Consider the following 19,528-nt stretch of genomic DNA (forward strand, 5'->3'; position numbering starts at 1 on the left):
CTGGGTCAGGGCCACAACTAAATGCAAGTGATCCGACAAGTGTTGTGTTGCACAATTCAAGTGCCACAGAAGTTTTCAAGTGGAAACAAAATTATGCATAGTTAATATAGCAGATACAAAGCCGAGATTAATTTTATTAATATTTAAAAAATCGCTAGCAGTACATGTGGCTGTCTGAGATTATAAATAATGAGACAAATCCGTGACTGATTCTTGTACCCTACGAATAGCCTTAGAATAAGCAACGGTTTTAGTTTTGTTAAAATTCAATGACAAGACTCATTTGGACTCATCGTTGGATTTAGAATGTTTATAGCTACATATGTTAAAAACAAAATAATAAGTAGTAAACAGTGGAAGCCAACTCAGCGCATTCCATGAATTGAAAATATTCGATTATTGAGGCAGTACTATATTTTAAGCAAAGCTATTCGATCATTCGTATGAAGCAGGTGCATGAACATTTTTACTCGAACGTCTTTTAAGTTATGTGTATTTTGTTATTTTTCTGCATTGGTAGTATTTGTGCATACATACTTGCGCAAAGCCTTTGCGAGCTTCTCAAATGCAATTGCTGGGCTTGGTTTTCTTTTTGTTCTATTAACTGGCCTTATCATTTGTAGCTTTTAAAGTTGTGTTAGCCTGGCTGTGAAAAACGCTCGCCGTAAGGGAATTTTCTTTTATACAGCTGTTTTCGCTTATCTTGCATACGTATATACATTAATACTTGTTTGTGGGTAATTGTGTTTGCCAGTCTGTTCTAAGCACAGTTGTCAATTTGGCAAACACATTGCAGATAGCGAATGCTAAGCTACCACAGTCTTACAAATGGGCCGCCTGTCAAAAACCGAAAATCTAATTAGACAAATTATGGCCGAAGCTTAAATTCAAAACTAATTTGTTTAAAGTCTGATTAACGCTCATATCACTGTGCATTTCAATACATGCTCGTATTAGTGCAATGGCCTCAACACATACATACACGTATATACACAGGCACACAGTAAAAGCTCTGATAACGTTCGAATCATGAACTCCACAAGTGTGTGCGACCGCAATGGTCGGCAACTAATCAAAAAAGGAACGCAAGCAGAGCAGCTGACTGGCGCCGATAAACGCACAGTTGAGAAAATCAGCTGTTCGCAAAAAATACAAAAAAGAAACAAATAAAAACGAAACCCGGAGAGCAAAAAATACAGAGAGTAGTATAAAAACGTTTGTTTACATTGAACAGCGCAGGCGTAGCGAAGCTTTAAAGCTGCCTCAGCGGAGCTTTAGCAAAGCTTCCGAAAAGCTAATCAAAAAGCACAGGCTGGTGGCAAAGTTTAGCCAGAAAGGATTTTCAGTAGTAGAGGAACGTGCAAGGCGCAAAGTTGTGTCCGACGAGGAAACAGTTGCTGGCTGAAAGCAGCGTGAAAATATAGGCGACGGTTGCTGCGTGTCCACGGTGCGTATGAGCAATTTTCGGTGGTGCGCTAACAGCCTGCGATGCTGTGCGCGTTCTCTGTTGCTGCGTGCGTATGCGTGTGTGTTTGTGTGTGTGTGTGAGTTAGTGAATGTGTAAGGCAGAAGCACTTTGCTTCATTACAGTGAAATTAAGAGCGTTTGCTTTTAGAAAGTTGTAAAATGAAAACCCCATTTTGTTAATTTCATAAAAATACAACACACACAGACACACAGCCCCTAGATATACTACGTCTATAGTACACAAGCGAAAGTGAAGCACAGACTCAAAGAATCAAGCAAAGGGCTAAAAGTTCCATGCCCATGTAGATGTGTGTGTGTGTGTGTACATGCGTGCGGCTGTGTGCGCGTGAAAAGAATAGAGAAAGCAAAGCATCCCGTAGGAGTGGCACAGAAAAGTGTTTGCATAACTTAAAGCACCACACAAAATACACATATACTATATGTATGTATATACACACCTCTATATGCAGCTAATAACTTGATTTAAGCCAACGCCAACTTAAAAAGTGGAAAAAGGCATATTGAAGTCGATTTGCAGTGAAAGTGAAGTGACAAGATTATTTGCAATGGCCATTAGAAATTTTGAATATTTTGCTATCGCCAAGCAAAATGTTTAGTAGAAAAGTGAATAAGAAATATAAACCAGCAAGAATAAGAACAACAAACGACAACTCAAAGGTTCATTTATAAACTTTCTTTGGATTCGCTAACATGGATCCGAATAGTGTGAGTCAATGCCTTCTAGTGGCGACTATAGGTATAATATTATGTATTTGCATTGGCGCCGTCATTTATATTATTTATGTAATGGTGTATAGCACTGCGGTGGACAACTCACGCAAATATGAGCGATTCTTTCCATCGCTTGGAAATGTCCAGGTCCCATATTTAAATTGAAATGTAATAAAACTTTAAGAAATCAAATAAAGTGTAGAGCTCTCTCCAAAAAATTTGAATAAACATGGAATCTAAAATTGATTTAGATCGAGCAAATGAATAAAATAACATGAAGATAAATTATTCAGCAGGGATATAGATGCCAAAAGAATGCCTTGGAATCTTAGTTGGTTACATGTTGGAAAAACAACTAAGGTGGTAATTTGTTTCATGTTCAACAAACAATACATAAATATTTTAAAATTGGTTGGTTCCTTCAGTTTTGAATCTAAATTACAAAAAAAGGGCAAACTTTAAAAGACAAAAGTTCAATTTCATATTTTAGAGCAGCTTTCAAATTGTACTCCTGCTGAGGCCTTAAGTAACGACAACAACAACATTTGGCTGCCCTTAGGGAGAACCTTCCAACATTACGACCATATTAAGTTGTTACCGCCCTCAACAGTTTTTCCACAGTCATAAAACACTTAAACAACAATAGGCACCCTACTTGGCTTTAAACTGAATTGAAGAGGACGAGACCCAAAGAAACGCAAAGGGCAGCTAAACTAAGCTACACACAATACCAAAAACACACAATAAGGAAAATGCCAATAGGACGTGAAGTATATGTGCCAATAACTTGGATCCTGAAGCCAAGCGAAACGCAAGAGCTCAAAGGGACTCAATGAAGCAAGAGAGTCAAGGAAAGGCATAAGGAAAAGTCTTACATATGTTTAACAATTCGTGTGTAAAACACTCAGACAGGCAACGAGCGGGGCGGAAAAATTGCCTGAAAATATGCAGTGATGCCACTAGCAGACAACCGAAGAAAATGAAAACCATAGGAAGGGCCAAAGCAACTTTAGCAAATGTTCATCGATTGGTTATTGGCTTAGGCGGCTTCTAACATAAGGCAGAATAAAATTTAGGCGAGAAAAAAGGATGAAACAGCTTGCGAGGGTTAAGAAAAGTGACAAGCCCAACGCAAGCAAAGGGCGTGGACATGGGCGTGCATTGCGCCATTGAATGACATTCGAAGTTCAAAGTTTGCTTTCAACTTTCTATTCCTCTCTCTCTGCCTCGTCCTCTCTGTTCGTCTCTTTGGCCATATTTGTAAGCGGGTGGGTCTGGGGGGAAGTGTATTTTAGGGGCTTTGTTACAGCTGCTTTGATTGAAGCTTTTGTCTGTTGATTCTTTTGGGAGTAGCCTTCACTTAATAAGGATACGAGGCAGCAGGAAGCGGGAATTGTTTTTATTTCGCCATAATTTAATTACGAAATATGCGAACGGTAATAAATTGAGCCGGAATAAGGAGCTACACATCCTGTTTAATATATACTGGGGCTACGGATATTTCAGCAATCAATGCAGAAACGAGAAAGGAAAGCTATGAACGATGCTCATTAAATTTATAACTTTAAAGGCAGCTTTCGAGAGCATCGGGTCCAAGCCTGCGAACTCAGAATTTATAGTCATTAAACATTAATTTAATTTTACAAAAAACGGGCATTAAATTTGTCTGCCTAGCAGGCAGCATCATTTCGTGAGCTTCAATATATTCTGCCAATCACTGCAGGAATAATTAAAGAAAGCTATAAAATATACCCATAAAATTGTCGAGATTCTGGAGCCAACACATGAGTACTGAGAAAACTTTTAAATTTATTGGTGAACATTAAATTATTTCACAAGACAAACAATAACATCTTTTTCTTTGTAAGTTCTGCTACTCTCACGAAATGTTGCTTAACGCTGTTGTTCTTGTAATAACCTAAACGATTTTACTAAATGTTGAAAAAAACATATATTCTCGTATTTCGTGACGCTTACAATCAATTATTTGTATGTAAAGCGAAGTACTTATGCAAAAGGAACATTTATATGTATGAAGGAATTTACAAGAAAGAAGACTTAATAAACCAGTACCACTTACAATACTTTAAGTTGTGATAATCACTCTATAGTATTATTGACATATTTGAACGAATTTTATTTTAAAACTAGAGAAAAAGCCTAAGCCTCGACTTTTATATTAAAAAAACACGAAAGGAATGCTAAAGTCGAGCATGCTCATCTCTTAAATACCCTGTGCCTCTCACCAAAAAGGAAAAAATTAAAAACTAAATTGTTTGACATGTTCGTGTACAGTATCAACAGCATACATCAGAATCGTGTCTCTGCGTTTTTATATGCGTGCTATAACTTCCTTCAGAATTGACTTATCATGATGAAACTTGGCATACGGATACATAACCACAAACCGAGTTCAAAATTCCAATAATTGCATGAGTTATGAAAAATATGAATTGCGGGGGAGTGGGGGAGGGGGGTATATCAGAAAAAAACCCCAGACTCGTGGATACCAAGTTTGGTTATTCATGCTCTTGTACTTGCTGAGATCCTTGCGTTCATACAGACGGACGGACAGGCGGACATGGCTATATCGACTCGACTTTGTGGGGTGTGCCACGCCTCCTTCTGTATGTTACATACATTCGCAGAAAACTAGTATAGCCTTTTACCCTTTGGGTACTGGCTATAAAAAATAACAATAAGCTGAATATGTATGCCTGCACATTTGCATAGGTATTGGTGCTATAAAGAATATGTGTGTAATAAAGAGTTGAGCTAAAACAGCGTATAACTTTCTTTACATTTGACTTATTACGATAAAACATGTCATACGGACGTATAATGCAAAAGTTGAGTAACAACTTCGTAACTAAATTTGCTATTTATCCATATGTATTAGTTTTTCACAATATATTTATAAATTCTCGCCATACTTTAAAATCTCATAAATGTTTACAGCTTAAAGTATAGTCCCATAGCTACTATCACAATCTAGTACCTATTTTATTTGATCCATTAATGACTTTGAAATAACCCAATATTTCAATATAGTTACCATAAAACATAGAAACGTGCTGTAGGGCACGTCAAATAAATAAATCAGTCAACTGTGCTGTATATTGCAATCTGAATTATAGTTATTTAAAATGACAGCCGCAAAAATATAGCCATTGAAGTCAGCTACGAATTATTTCAATAGTGCGCCACTGAACACAGAGCATATTGTACAGCTGTCAGTTCAAATTACAAAAAGCCACCGCCTGCTCGATGCAATCGAGATCAAAAATGTAAGCCCACAACCAGACTCGGACAGGCAGATGCAACGGCACTCAACCATATGTACGAGTATATATGTACATACCATAGAGATAGCACCAACAGGCAATTAAATGAAAATTTATCCAAGGCACGTTCGCAAGCTCCACAATGGGAGGAAAATTTAACAGCCACAGAGCGGGAAATGTGAGCGCAACAAATGTGCAACTTTTGGCTAAATAAGTAATGCCTTTTAAGTTAATTAGTGTGCAGCAAGAAGATCTCTAACTATTTCAATTATAAGTTTTTGCTAGTTCTATGAGGTTTCACAACTAATTGCCTCAATGTGTTCCTACACTTGAACAGAAAGTTTTAGATAAAATAATCTTAATATCTAATGTTACTTTTATAAAAAACAATAATAATTTTATATTATAATATATTTTATGTGCGACATCACAGGAATTTTTATTTCAAAGTCTTCTTCAAAATTATGTACAATTCTCATTCCTTAATTTCCACGTCATATTACTGAAATCTCTCGATAAATCAGGCGGTTTTATTGGATTAAATGCTGAGCTTACAAATTGTATTAGTTGAACCCTAAATAAACAAGTAGAGAAGCTAAAGTCGGGTATCCCGACTTTGAAATACTCTGTACATATGTGTAGTAACTTTTGTTTTCACGTTAATATCCAATTTATGATATTCATTTCTTTGTCAAAAGAATTTTGGCACGGTTATAAAGAAAATTCCAACATTGGTTACAGAAGTATACAGAAGAAGTTGCACAATGATTTCCATGATTCAAAAAATGATTTTTAAAAATACATCCAAACCCATTATCTTATGCGTATCTATGCGTGCATGTGTGTGTTTGTGTGTGTCTTTGTGCCTGTACAAAGCAGTAACAACAACAGCTGCGGTCACTGCTTGGTCATATATGGCTATAACTTCCTGTTAAATCGGCCTATCATTATGAAACTCGACATACGGACTCATAATCACTAAGGACGTATTTTCCGAATTTCAATGAAAAACTCCAAGAATTAAGGGAGTTACGATTTGCGGGGAGAGATGGAAATTCCAAAATACACATTTTCTGCGTATTCACATAAGGCATTTGGGACTAAAATTTGGTGTCTCTAGATCTTATAGTCTCGTATAGCGAACACACATAAGGCATCTTTATGCAAAATTTGGTCTCTCTAGCTCTTATAGTCTCTGAGATCCAGGTGTTCATACGGACGGACAGGCAGGGCTAGATCGTCTGGTCTTGTCACGCTGGTCAAGAATATATATATTTTGTGGGGTCTGCCACGCCTCCTTCTGCCTGTTACATTTTTCACCTCCCGCAAACCTAATATACTCTTGTACATTTCATTTACAGAGTATAACTAGTAGCAATCGCTTCAATTAATCTTCAAATTGGGTATCTTGTGGGTATCTGAATTTGTTGTTCCTAGACTTCACACAAAACAGTTTACAATTAGGGCATATTTGTTAACCTTTGCGGTTAAAGAATCATTGGCTTTATGTTTAGTGCCGGTTCAGTGGAAAGTTTGCATCTGACATTCTCAGGAACGTTGTGTTTGCTAAGTTGTTCGAGTATACAATTTGTTTACATGTACATGCATCATTTATTAACCCATTTATACTGTCATTTCTTCTTAATGTTAATAATGTTTAATCTGAAAACAAACTTTTAATTAATTTAATTGCATTGCATAAAATACATGAAACACACTTTCGCTTTAAGTAAATAGTAAATATTTTAAAGTAACTAAAGCTTTAAGGTTTTGGAACCGCATTTAAATACAATATATAAAGACTAGATTCAAAATTTGATTCATAATATGTGTAAGTAACTTTTGTTTTCACGTTAATATCCAATTTATGATATTCATTTCTTTGTCAAAAGAATTTTGGCACGGTTATAAAGAAAATTCCAACATTGGTTACAGAAGTATACAGAAGAAGTTGCACAATGATTTCCATGATTCAAAAAATGATTTTTAAAAATACATCCAAACCCATTATCTTGATTTAGTTCGATTTTAATTCTGAATACATATTGTAAGATATACATACTTTGAATACCTGTTGATTGACAACATATTCGTACAACCTAGAGCGGCCATCTCAGCCAATCCAATAATGATAGCAACGTGTCCGAAAAACGAATAGCTTTTTAGGTATTATATTTAACTCTACCTCTATCTCTATTCTGTAAAAGCTGTCCTGCGGGGAAATTTCTGATCATTTACTGCTGTGAGACGGGGCATAGCTTTAGGCTGTCCTTTTTTAAAGTTGGAAATATATCATAATATTATTCTATATTATAATACTATATATGTAATAGTATATTATAATATTATACTATATAAAACATTTTATAGTAATCTGTATCGACAGCACAATTTGTTGATTTATTAAAATATAAAATGTTTTTCTCCTGCTAAATTCTATCTATAAAGTCTATCTAAAGTCTTACTATTTATTTAGTTTTACTTGTCCTTCAAATGCACAATTCAAGCCCTTGAATGCTTGTGTTCGCTTAGTTTCTATTCATCTCTCACCTATAAAAAGCAATCTATCTGCAAATGTACTTTCATTCGATGTGCACTCCATTGATAACCCTCACAAACTCAAGCTATCTCATTGCCGCAAAGTGTACTTGAACTGTGAATGCGAGCACACGAGCGCCTAAAATTATTCGAATGTACCTACTTATTAATGAATGAATGTAGATCAATGCCCCCTATTTACGAGTATGGGTTGAAATATTATGTAAAGACTACTAACTATAACTACTCGTATTTATTTGGTGTGAGGTTTTCGAGATCTTGCTGCTCAATTGAGTTGCAAATTATGCATATGATGATGGTACAAGGCAAATGGTGCATTTATAAGTATGTATGTACTATGTATTATGGCATGCCTTTGTATCTGCTGTGTGTGTGTGTGAGTGTGTGTGTTTGTGTACAATATACATATACAAGTATGTATAGAATATGGATGGCAGGGTAGCTGCACAGTGTACACCAACTCTCAAGCACATGCATAACTCAATATTGCTCTGAGCTCAATCATTGATTTTCGCTGAAAGTTTAATTGAATCGTCTACGTCATCATCGTCAGCTGCAGCCTGCAGCTGCCTCTTTGTACTTTATACCACTACATACATAAATGTAGCACTGCACGTGCATCAATAAACACGTACGTGTGCATATGTATGTGTGCATGTGTAGGTTTGTATATATATATATGTGTGTTTATATGCATGTATATCAACGCCCCGATTAAACTTTGTATGCAAAATTTATGCAACGCATGCCGTTGGCGCCACGCATTTCTGTTGTTGCTGTTGTTGTTGTTGTAAGCATTGCATCGTGGCCAACGGGTGCCTCCGTTCAGCATCCCCTTTGGCATGTCTGGTTGGTAGGTGGTGGTGGGTGGTGGGTGGTAGTGGGTGGTGCAAACAATGTGCGCTTAATTAAGCACGCGCCTGCCTTGTTGTCTCTTTTGATTTTGAACGAGCACTTGTTGTAATTGTTGTTGCTCTGTTCTCTGATACGAAGCAGCATCAGCCTGCTCTGTTTTAAATTGATTCTGATAGGCAATGCTTTGATTTTTATGATTTGTTTTCAATTGGTTACAACCGAATGGAGGTCACAATGAATGATGACAGTTTGGTTGCACTTTAAAGAACTCTCAGCTCAAATATGTACATAAAGAAATAATACTTATATTTGACATATAACAGTGATTAAAGTATAATAAATCTAATAAAAAAACTAGTCTCTGAAATTACTGCAGAATCTGCTGTTAATTACAAAAGCAGCGAATCGTTGGACTTTAATGCTCAAGTTCATGTGCTCTACTTAAAGGATGGGTTATAAAGAAGGATTAAAAGATATCTAATAAAAGTATCGGGCATGTATAATTGCAATGTGATTTGTTTAGCCTTTCCGATATTCGCCAAACACAACTGGAAATAGAATTTCACTACAATTTAAAGTTTGTTTTTAATAAATTAATTTAATCAATTATTTCAATCAAAAACAATATTTGTATAGTACACTTTCTTTTCTTGGTGTTTAATCTAAAAATTATAACTTGGTAGCCCGAGTCGCTGTGACTAATCGACTTAGCCATTCTTACCATCAAACAGTTTGGAATTAAAATTTCGGGAATCGTTATTTGTACGAAAATATGCTTTAGGGTATAATTTTTGCAAACAAATGTATCAGGACGGCAATATTTGATAGGGATTATCGTTTCTTAGACTATGGCTATTGACATGGTCGATTTCAACACATTTTTTTGCCAATGTTCAATACTCTACAACTGTTGCTCCTACTACTTGAAACAATTCTTACAATCAAACAATATATTCTTACACTTTTTAGTGAGTAATATAAATATTGGTAAGCGTTTGACACACCTTTTCTAAAATTAATAGTGGTGGAACGTATTTTTCTACATGCGTGCAATTTCAGTTGTATTGTCGTATTTAATATTATATTCTATTCTCAATCAATTCTTATACACGTTTTCTGCTACAGTAAATGATTATTATAGAAACGATAGAGGCGCGCATTTTTTACAATTTAGCAACAGCAGTATAGTGTGAACCGGGCTCAACGAATATTTGTGTCATTTATAAAAGTACTTGACGATAATGATAGTTATTTTTATTGAGCTGCATTTAGGGCAAGCAAGCGTACTAAAAAGTTGTATGGCAAGCACATGTACATACATATGTATGTAAGTATGTAAGAGTACATATGTATGTGTGTATTTAGAGATCAGAAACCTGCAAGACGAGCAGAGAAATGCGATGCGGCCAAGATTCAAGATGGGGCAACAGGTGCAACGGGTTTTATTGTAGTGGCAATTTGTAACTTAAACATGACGATGGAATCACAATTAAATGAACAAATTGTACACATGTACGTACATATTCTGTATGTATATATTTTTATACTCACTGTCTATCGTATGATTAATGTTTGCATAATTTGCTAGCTCAAAGTATATTACACAATCGACCACAATCTTTGATATTTATTTTGCCATTGAATCAGTGATGATAGCACAAGTAAAAAATATCAGCGCCGTTTGATTTAAATTCACAAATTTTTATAACATTTTAATATTTATTTTATTTAAATTGAGCTTCGTGGGCACAGGCACAGACACAGACACACTCATACGCAAACAATTACGGCTACCACTTGCACGAAGTGGAAGAACTTAATATTTTTTTCGCCTTGGCTGCGCACTTAGCCGCAAAAGTAACAACAAAAACGGCATACAATAGCAATAATAATTTTTCAGCTGTGGTTTCAATACAAAATTAACAACAACAATTTCAACAAGAACGCCGATGCCAATAAGACAAACGTAAAGAGAGAATAACAAACGCGCGACAAACAATTCCCGCGTACAGCAATTCGGACGAAACAACGTCAACAAATATGCGCGCGTACAAACGGTAACAACAATAACAACAACACGACACCCCCACTCACGCCCAGTCACGGGCGTTACCAAGACGTACAACGCCAAAAGGCAAGCTTTGAGACTGCGCTGATCGCACAACAACAACTACAATAGCAGCAACAAATAAGACGATAGCAATTTTCATATGCATACATATATGTATGTATGTATTTATATGTATTTCCACCTGGATTGTTAACACTCTACACATTCATGTAGCCGTCATATTTTTGGCCAAGCTTGGTAAACACACACAAATCCACAAGTGGGCGATATTTTCAAGCACAAATTTCTCGCCTATTTAATATGAAAATATATTTTCCAAGCCCGTTAGCATTCGTCACGCACGACAGTTTTTAACTTAACATTCGATTAACCGACAAAAATAAAGCGACAACCAATCCACTACGTTGGAGCGCGAGCGACTGGAGCTTGTCATAGCCATGGCGCAGCTGTAGCAGCAACAAGTGTCAAAAACAGATGATCGTGCGGCTTGCGGCTCAGACCCCTCGGTGGCAACGCTGCGTGATCGAGAAAGAGCTAGTGTGTACACACTCAAGAATTTAAATTCAACGAATATTTAATAAATAAACACAGCGCTAAATTGCTTTGAATTAAATAAAATGATATTTTGCTTATTGTTACAGAAAATGCCTAAAACTACCCTAAAACCGATTAGCAAATAGAAAAAAAGACGCACAAAAGGGAATTAGCAAAAGTTGGGCACAAAATAGGAAAAAAAGTCGCCATAGCAATGGTTGTTGCCTTTGTTTACCGTTGGCTTTTGTACGCTGTTGCTATTGTTAATACATCGTTGTTGATTGCCGCACAAAGGCACACAGCCTCGGATAATCCGTCGACATACAATATAGGCGGCGTATTGAGCGACTCTGACAGCGAGGAGCATTTTCGCACAACAATAGCGGTGAGCATTTGTTTAGCTAACAGGATAGAAAACGAGCTTTAAAAAACCTTCCTTTCACATTTATTCCAGCATCTCAACTTTGATCAGCAATATGTGCCGAGGAAAGTTACCTACTATGATAAGACAATACGCATGGATAAAAATCCCATAAAGACGGTGTTCAACGTCTGCGACAAACTCATCGAAAAGCGTGTAAGTAGGCTTACAAAATGTTCCCTGCACTTTTGACTGTAACAGGCAATGCAATTACGTCGCCATTTCCGCTTGTGTGCGACAATCTCGCAGACGTTGCGCTTTGGCAAGCGAGTCTTTTATCCTTGGGCTACGTTTTAATATTTCAAAAGGAAATGAATCGGAAATTACTTGATGATAAGCGGTAATTTGGAAGTGCATATTACACTGCTTGGGTGAAAGGCGTCACTGGCACCTTATCTGACTGTTTGTTACAATCTGAATTGCGCAATTCATTGAGGCTCAATTTTTAAAATTCATTGTTATGAATCAGTGATTCCTTTGGCTTTGCCTGCTTGTGCTCTGAAGTGTGCACAATGTTGTTCTTTGTGCTTCAACGAATCTCAAACATTGCATTTAGCTTTAACAAAGATATTTAAGGAAAAAAAACACTACTTAATTTTGTTGTAAAATATTTCGAAAATATCAACCTACACACAGGTTAATGACCTTTAATGTACAGCTATACCAAAAGTTCACCCTCTATCCATTTCACCAGAGACACTTAATCATTGGTGTCAGTACATATATCAAATTCTTTTGACAATTTCTAGACTTGATACCATATTTCAAGCCTAGAACAACAACAACAACAAAACCATCTAAATCAATTCGATGCGTATTTCATTTGGACCGCAAAAACCATCACACGGTCTGTGCCAAGCTCATTTGTCATCATTTACACTAAAACTCAGACAACGGCCCACTAAATGAGGAATGTTCCATCAGGCAGCGAGCGCATTTATCATTTACCGGCACACAAATACGTGCGTCCATTTTTAACCTATCATTGCACACAGACACACACTCTTTTTCCCCCCACATGTAAGAGTATATACACAGAGGTAAAAAAAAAACTAATGTTTACTCAGGCACTCTCCTTGCGCTCGTCCATAATGATATATATTTTGGCAGTCAATTGAACGCTCTCTTGACGCCATTTTGCGCGCCCAATTCGATTTACACTTCCGCTTGTCTCGAGTGCCAACATCAAGGACATTGAACAACGTCAACGAGGTTGCCAACTGCCGCTCGCTCATTCGCACTGTCTTAGGCTTTGCTTGTGCGCCTTCTTCCTGTTTAGTGCTGCCTTTGCTCATTTGTACTTTTTCTCATAGGTCTACGCCGTTGTCGTTTCGCATGAACAAACCTCAGGTGATTTGTCGCCGGCGGCTGTAAGTTATACGAGCGGCTTCTACTCAATACCCGTCATTGGCATATCCTCACGGGATGCGGCCTTTTCCGATAAGAATATACACGTTTCGTTCCTGCGCACCGTACCCCCTTACTATCATCAGGCGGATGTCTGGCTGGAGATGTTGAGCCATTTCAGCTATACGAAGGTACAAAAAGTTTACTGAGTTTTGACTTATTGCATTGTCTAACAAATCTGTTTGCGTTATTTTCTATTCCTTTCTTTCTGTTCTTGCCTCCGCATTGTTAGGTAATCATAATCCACAGCTCGGATACGGATGGACGCGCCATTTTGGGTCGCTTTCAGACAACATCGCAAACTTACTACGATGATGTCCGATACGACGACGTGCGTGCCACTGTGGAATTGATTGTTGAATTTGAGCCGAAACTGGAGAGTTTTACCAGCCATTTAGTAGACATGAAGACGGCACAGTCGAGGGTATATTTGATGTATGCAAGGTGAGGGAAACATACACACACACTTGTTGTTATTTTCAAGATGTTCATTTATTTGTTCCCCATACTAACAATAATAATTTGTATACCCTGTATCCGTAGGGTAAAAAGGGTATATTAGGTTTGTGCAAAGTATGTAACATGCAGAAGGAAGCATCTCCGACCCCATAAAGTATATATATTCTGAATCAGCATGATGAGAGAAATCGATCTAGACATGTCCGTCCGTACGTCCGTCTGTCCGCCCGTCCGCCTGGATGAACGCAAGGATCTCAGAAACTATATAAGCTAGAATAACCAAAGTTGGCATCCAGATTCTCCTAGGTCCGAGAAAGGACGAGTTTATTTAATTTTTTGGAATTTTCCCCCCCTTCCCCCCCTTCCCCCGCTACCTAAACCAAACTTTGCACACATCATATACATATATATAATTATCTACTGTTGTTTAAAATTTAATACGGTTAATTCTAAGAAATGTTATTAGGGAAATAAATTCTCGCCAGTACACCCCCCCCCCCCCCCCCCAAACTGCAGCAACAAGTTCGCTCTTCTTCTTCCTCTTTTTGCTGCTGCTTTGGGCGCATATATGTAACTCAGTGACGGAAGTTTACCTGGGTACAGGGTATTACACTGTCGGGCTTGCTCGGCTGTAGCGTTCTCTTGTTTTATTTTATAAAATGATCCATTACTTGTGTGTTTGAGAGTTTTATAATATCAAGATATGCTTTATAATTTATAATATACATACATGCTTCGATTAAGATATTAGCTAATCTGAAAATTTAATTTAATTAAATTACGTAGTATTATTTAGTATCATTTAGTAAAATGCGTCTTCTTTGTCGAGAATGTAAAGACTATCCATTCAGTTTGAACTGTAATTTTTACACAGCTCTTAGTTTGAAAAATCGATTCAGCAATGCCTCAACCCATACAACTATTTTTTTTATTTATTAAGCTAACCATTTTATACTTCTCCTAATGAGCCACAAAGCTATGGTCATAATAGCACTATTAGTTTAATGCTGTGAAAAACATAAAAAGCTCTACAAACAGCAATCTGTGCTTCCCTTGAGCTTTTCGTTCATTACTTGTATACGAATATATCCAAAATCACGAAATCAACTTAAATGCCACATACCGCAAATTGTGATAAGTTTTCACACCCATTTCACTCTCGCTCTTTCGCACACTACCCAGCACCGAGGATGCACAAGTTATATTCCGCGATGCTGGCGAATATAACATGACCGGAGAGGGCCATGTGTGGATTGTAACGGAGCAGGCGCTGCATGCGAACAATACGCCCGAAGGAGTGCTTGGTCTGCAGCTCGAGCATTCCCACAGCGACAAGAAGCACATTAGGGTAAGTGTGAGCATAAGTGTCAGTATGGCCCACAGAAGCGGCCCCTCCAGCATTCAGAATTCAGTAGTCAGCTTCCAGCCTCTAGGCCCGCTTACCACGCTGCTTGGCTTGCTGAAATATTTATGAAAGGACTTACCTCATCACCCTGCTCTCTCTCGTTCTCTCTACATATCTCCCTTTCTTTAAATCATGCAGGACAGCGTTTATGTGCTTGCCTCGGCTATTAAGGAAATGATTTCAAATGAGACCATTGCTGAGGCGCCAAAGGACTGCGGTGATTCGGCAGTGAACTGGGAATCGGGTGCGTAAACATAATGTGACCTGTTAATTGAGTTTTAAGTTAACCAAATGCATTAAATATGTGGCAGGCAAACGACTCTTTCAGTACTTGAAGTCGCGCAACATCACTGGCGACACAGGGCAGGTGGCCTTTGATGCCAATGGGGACCGCATTTATGCAGGCTACGATGTCATCAACATACGGGAAAAGCAGCAAAAGCTGGTAGTGGGAAAATTCAGCTACGACAGTGTAAGTTAAAGGACCAGTCTGCAAACATACTCGTACAAATGCAAATTCGAACAAATGCTGACATCTTTACAGGAGAAGGCGAAAATGCGGATGCGGATCAATGACAGCGATATCATCTGGGCGGGCAAACAGCGACGGAAGCCAGAGGGCATTATGATACCCACCCATTTGAAAGTTCTCACCATAGAGGAGAAGCCCTTTGTCTATGTGCGGCGCATGGGCGATGATGAGTTTAAATGCGAGCCGGATGAACGACCCTGCCCACTTTTTAACTCCACAGATGATACGAGTAAGTGAAAAACTCAATCCATTATACTATCGAGCCGCTCTATATTTTGACTTTTCTTTCTAGCCAACGAATTTTGCTGCCGAGGCTACTGCATCGATCTCTTAATAGAGCTCTCGAAACGCATTAATTTTACCTACGATCTAGCCCTGTCGCCGGATGGTCAATTCGGTCATTATATTTTGCGCAATAACACGGGGATAAAGAATAAGGAATGGAATGGTACTGTTTCTGGATTAGTAAAATGAATTCATCAGAATAATTCATCCCTGTTTGTACAGATAAATAATTGATTTATTTATTCTAGGACTTATTGGCGAGTTGGTCAATGAACATGCCGACATGATCGTCGCACCACTGACCATTAATCCGGAGCGTGCCGAGTACATAGAATTCTCGAAGCCATTCAAATATCAAGGCATTACAATACTCGAGAAGAAGGTGAAGCATATGAAAACTGTTTTCAAAGGGAATGCGGTTTCACATTAGTCATTTGGAACTTTCGGTCTGGCAAGGATAATTTCAAAATAATTACAAATATAACTTTTGGAACCTTTGGAGCTTTTGGTCTGTCGACCAAAGAACTTTCTTTAAATAATATACGAGTATCGAATCTATTTTTTAACTTGACCAAATGGTTGATGTGAAGCTTCATACCCCTCGGTGGCAGCCTTCACATGCTTATTGTGCCATTTTGTAATTATATATTTATTACTTACTGTTATAAGTTATTAAAATGTTCCATAATTTAACAACAAATGTAAAATTACAGCCTTCGCGATCGAGTACTCTGGTGTCTTTTTTGCAACCATTTAGTAACACGCTATGGATCTTGGTAATGGTGTCGGTCCATGTTGTGGCGCTCGTGCTATACTTGTTAGATAGGTGCGTACCAATTCCCAATTCCATAAGTCCAATGCACATACACACATACTCGCACACACGTCCCCTTCAGAATAAAGTTCATGTTATAGACTTAACTTTTTCGACAGTTAACAACAATTTCATGCCCCATGACCATAAACCATCGCCATGGTTTGCTAAAATACTATAATGGATATTACTAACCCTCTATAATATTCTCTAACATCTAGATTTTCACCGTTTGGACGCTTTAAGCTGTCGCATACAGACAGCAATGAAGAGAAGGCTTTAAATCTCAGTTCAGCCGTTTGGTTCGCTTGGGGTGTGCTACTGAACAGCGGCATTGGTGAGGGGACACCGCGCAGTTTCTCGGCTCGCGTTCTGGGCATGGTTTGGGCCGGTTTCGCCATGATCATTGTTGCCTCATATACTGCCAACCTGGCTGCTTTCCTCGTGCTCGAAAGGCCCAAAACTAAGTTGAGCGGCATAAATGATGCGCGTCTGCGCAACACAATGGAGAACTTAACGTGTGCCACGGTAAAGGGCTCATCGGTGGACATGTATTTCCGGCGACAGGTTGAACTATCCAACATGTATCGCACAATGGAGGCCAACAACTATGATACTGCCGAGCAGGCCATACAGGATGTGAAGAAGGGGTAACAATGCAGCTAAAAAAGATCGGTTGATGTTGAAGATCGGCTGATTGTAGCTGAAATAGTCGCATGTTTGGCACTACTACCAAGAATTCCAACTACTCGTACTACTACAACTAACTACACTCATCAATTCTTACTCTTCACTTCAATACTCAAACTTTTTTAACATTCTCACTACTTAGTGACTCTTCCAGTAGCCGTAGTGTTGCCCCCGTATTTAAACTCCCCTCTACATGTTTCGTAAACGTTTCTACTTCAGCGCTCTTTCAAAACACTTTTCTTACTTGTTGTGAACTAATCTTGACTGCAATTTATTCGTAATCTTCCCTTGTGTTCCTAATAATTAACCTCTGCTTCTTCTTCCCAACAGCAAGCTAATGGCTTTCATTTGGGACTCCTCGCGTCTGGAGTACGAGGCCTCAAAGGACTGTGAGTTGGTTACAGCTGGTGAGCTTTTTGGACGCAGCGGATATGGCATAGGCCTGCAAAAAGGCTCGCCTTGGACTGATGCGGTAACCCTCGCCATATTAGAATTTCATGAGAGTAAGTATAAGTTCAACTTACGCCGACTTTCTCACAGTTTGTCGTTATGATATTGCAGGTGGGTTTATGGAGAAACTTGATAAGCAATGGATTTTTCATGGACATGTGCAGCAAAATTGCGAGCTCTTTGAGAAAACACCCAATACGTTGGGCCTAAAGAATATGGCCGGCGTTTTCATACTTGTTGGCGTTGGCATAGCTGGTGGCGTGGGTCTGATTATTATCGAAGTCATCTATAAGAAGCATCAGGTGAAAAAACAAAAAAGATTAGACATAGCCAGACATGCAGCGGATAAGTGGCGTGGTACAATAGAGGTTTGTAAGCCCTACATCCAACAGACCCCAAACCTAATGTATAACTCCACAGAAACGAAAAACCATACGCGCCTCATTGGCCATGCAGCGGCAGTACAATATTGGACTGAACTCAACTCATGCACCGGGCACAATCAGCCTAGCCGTGGACAAGCGGCGCTATCCACGTTTAGGACAGCGCATGGGCCCCGAACGCGCCTGGCCCGGGGACGCTGACGTCCTTCGCATACGCCGACCTTACGAGCTTGGCAAGCCGGGCCAATCACCCAAAGTGATGGCCCCACCTTTTGGCAAGACACGCCCACAACAGAACATATTGCCACCGCGTTACTCGCCTGGTTATACCAGCGACGTGTCGCATTTGGTAGTTTAAGTTAACATTTTTGGTAATCCCAATTAAAAACCGAGACACAAGTAGTATATATACACATATAAAATATGAATAATTAATTGCGATGTGTCATAAATTGCTCAAAAGGAAACAAAAACCATACCAGCCAGGGAGAATAAGTACTTGAACGTGAAAATTAGCAGCCTGTTTGTTATACACCTAACTCGGCCTATACGTGTATATGGCATATACTGGTATAATATGTAATACTATATACATATATGAATTAATGTCGGCATTTATTTAAGTGATTACGTTTGTGTAGCCTTTGATGAATTTTGTAAAGCCATTGCTCAAGTTTGTGTTCAACCCTGAAATGCTTTCAATGTGCTTCTTGCTAAAAACGCCCTCAAATTTAAACAGTATTTTTAATAGCAATATATTCAGCTGATCTCTCTTACCAACGTACATATATGCTTCTTATTCAAATCTTTAATGAACCATCTTCAAGCCCACCTGTGGTACAAGGTGTATACTACTCGACATTAAAAAACGATTTTCGGGCTACTTTTTTGCCCAAAACTAAAAGCTCCGATTTTCTTCAATAGCAAAAAAAAAAAAAAAAACAAATTATAGTATACCATCTAACTAAAGAAACACTACCATTTATGCCAAAACCATAAGTACTTCCCCACAGCTGGCTTAGCACATATAGTACGTAGCTGCCACCTTCTCATATACATATAGTATATACATACAAAACAGAGATTTATTGAAAAAAAAGACGCTTTTATGTACAAAGAAACAAATTGAAATATAAACAAAAATGTAAAACGATACAAAGTATGTGTGTTAATAAAATTA

The 19,528-nt window shown here is 38.2% G+C and overlaps 2 protein-coding genes across 4 annotated transcripts in view; one reads left to right on the plus strand and one right to left on the minus strand.

Moving 5' to 3' along the window:
* Window positions 1-11,301, minus strand: part of LOC115625531 (inositol 1,4,5-trisphosphate receptor) — a 28,877-nt gene extending 17,576 nt beyond the window's left edge. The window contains exons 1-2 of one of the 2 annotated variants that reach the window (XM_030520605.1): window positions 11,150-11,301; window positions 10,449-10,515 (exon numbers count right to left, since the gene is read on the minus strand). The gene's annotated coding sequence lies outside the window, so the exon portion shown is untranslated. The remainder of the gene's footprint in view (window positions 1-10,448; window positions 10,516-11,149) is intronic. The other variant, XM_030520604.1, reaches the window with a different exon arrangement.
* LOC115625532 (glutamate [NMDA] receptor subunit 1) lies at window positions 1,354-18,706 on the plus strand. 2 transcript variants are annotated; one of them, XM_030520607.1, is made up of 15 exons: window positions 11,717-11,887; window positions 11,957-12,079; window positions 13,237-13,461; window positions 13,563-13,774; window positions 14,972-15,137; window positions 15,333-15,438; window positions 15,506-15,666; window positions 15,739-15,955; window positions 16,019-16,174; window positions 16,260-16,393; window positions 16,725-16,837; window positions 17,047-17,475; window positions 17,846-18,018; window positions 18,077-18,333; window positions 18,386-18,706. In XM_030520607.1, exons 1-15 carry the CDS (start codon window positions 11,717-11,719, stop codon window positions 18,704-18,706), a joined length of 2,964 nt encoding a protein of 987 aa, XP_030376467.1. The 2 variants fall into 2 exon arrangements, with proteins under 2 accessions (XP_030376468.1, XP_030376467.1); XM_030520608.1 differs by lacking the exons at window positions 17,846-18,018; window positions 18,077-18,333; window positions 18,386-18,706 and adding an exon at window positions 1,354-1,447 and having other exon boundaries at window positions 11,610-11,887; window positions 16,725-17,166.
* The last annotated feature ends 822 nt before the right edge of the window (window positions 18,707-19,528 follow it).

Source organism: Scaptodrosophila lebanonensis, unplaced genomic scaffold, assembly GCF_003285725.1.
Source record: "Scaptodrosophila lebanonensis strain 11010-0011.00,11010-0021.00 unplaced genomic scaffold, SlebRS2 tig00000072-arrow-pilon, whole genome shotgun sequence".
Lineage (NCBI taxonomy): Eukaryota > Metazoa > Arthropoda > Insecta > Diptera > Drosophilidae > Scaptodrosophila > Scaptodrosophila lebanonensis.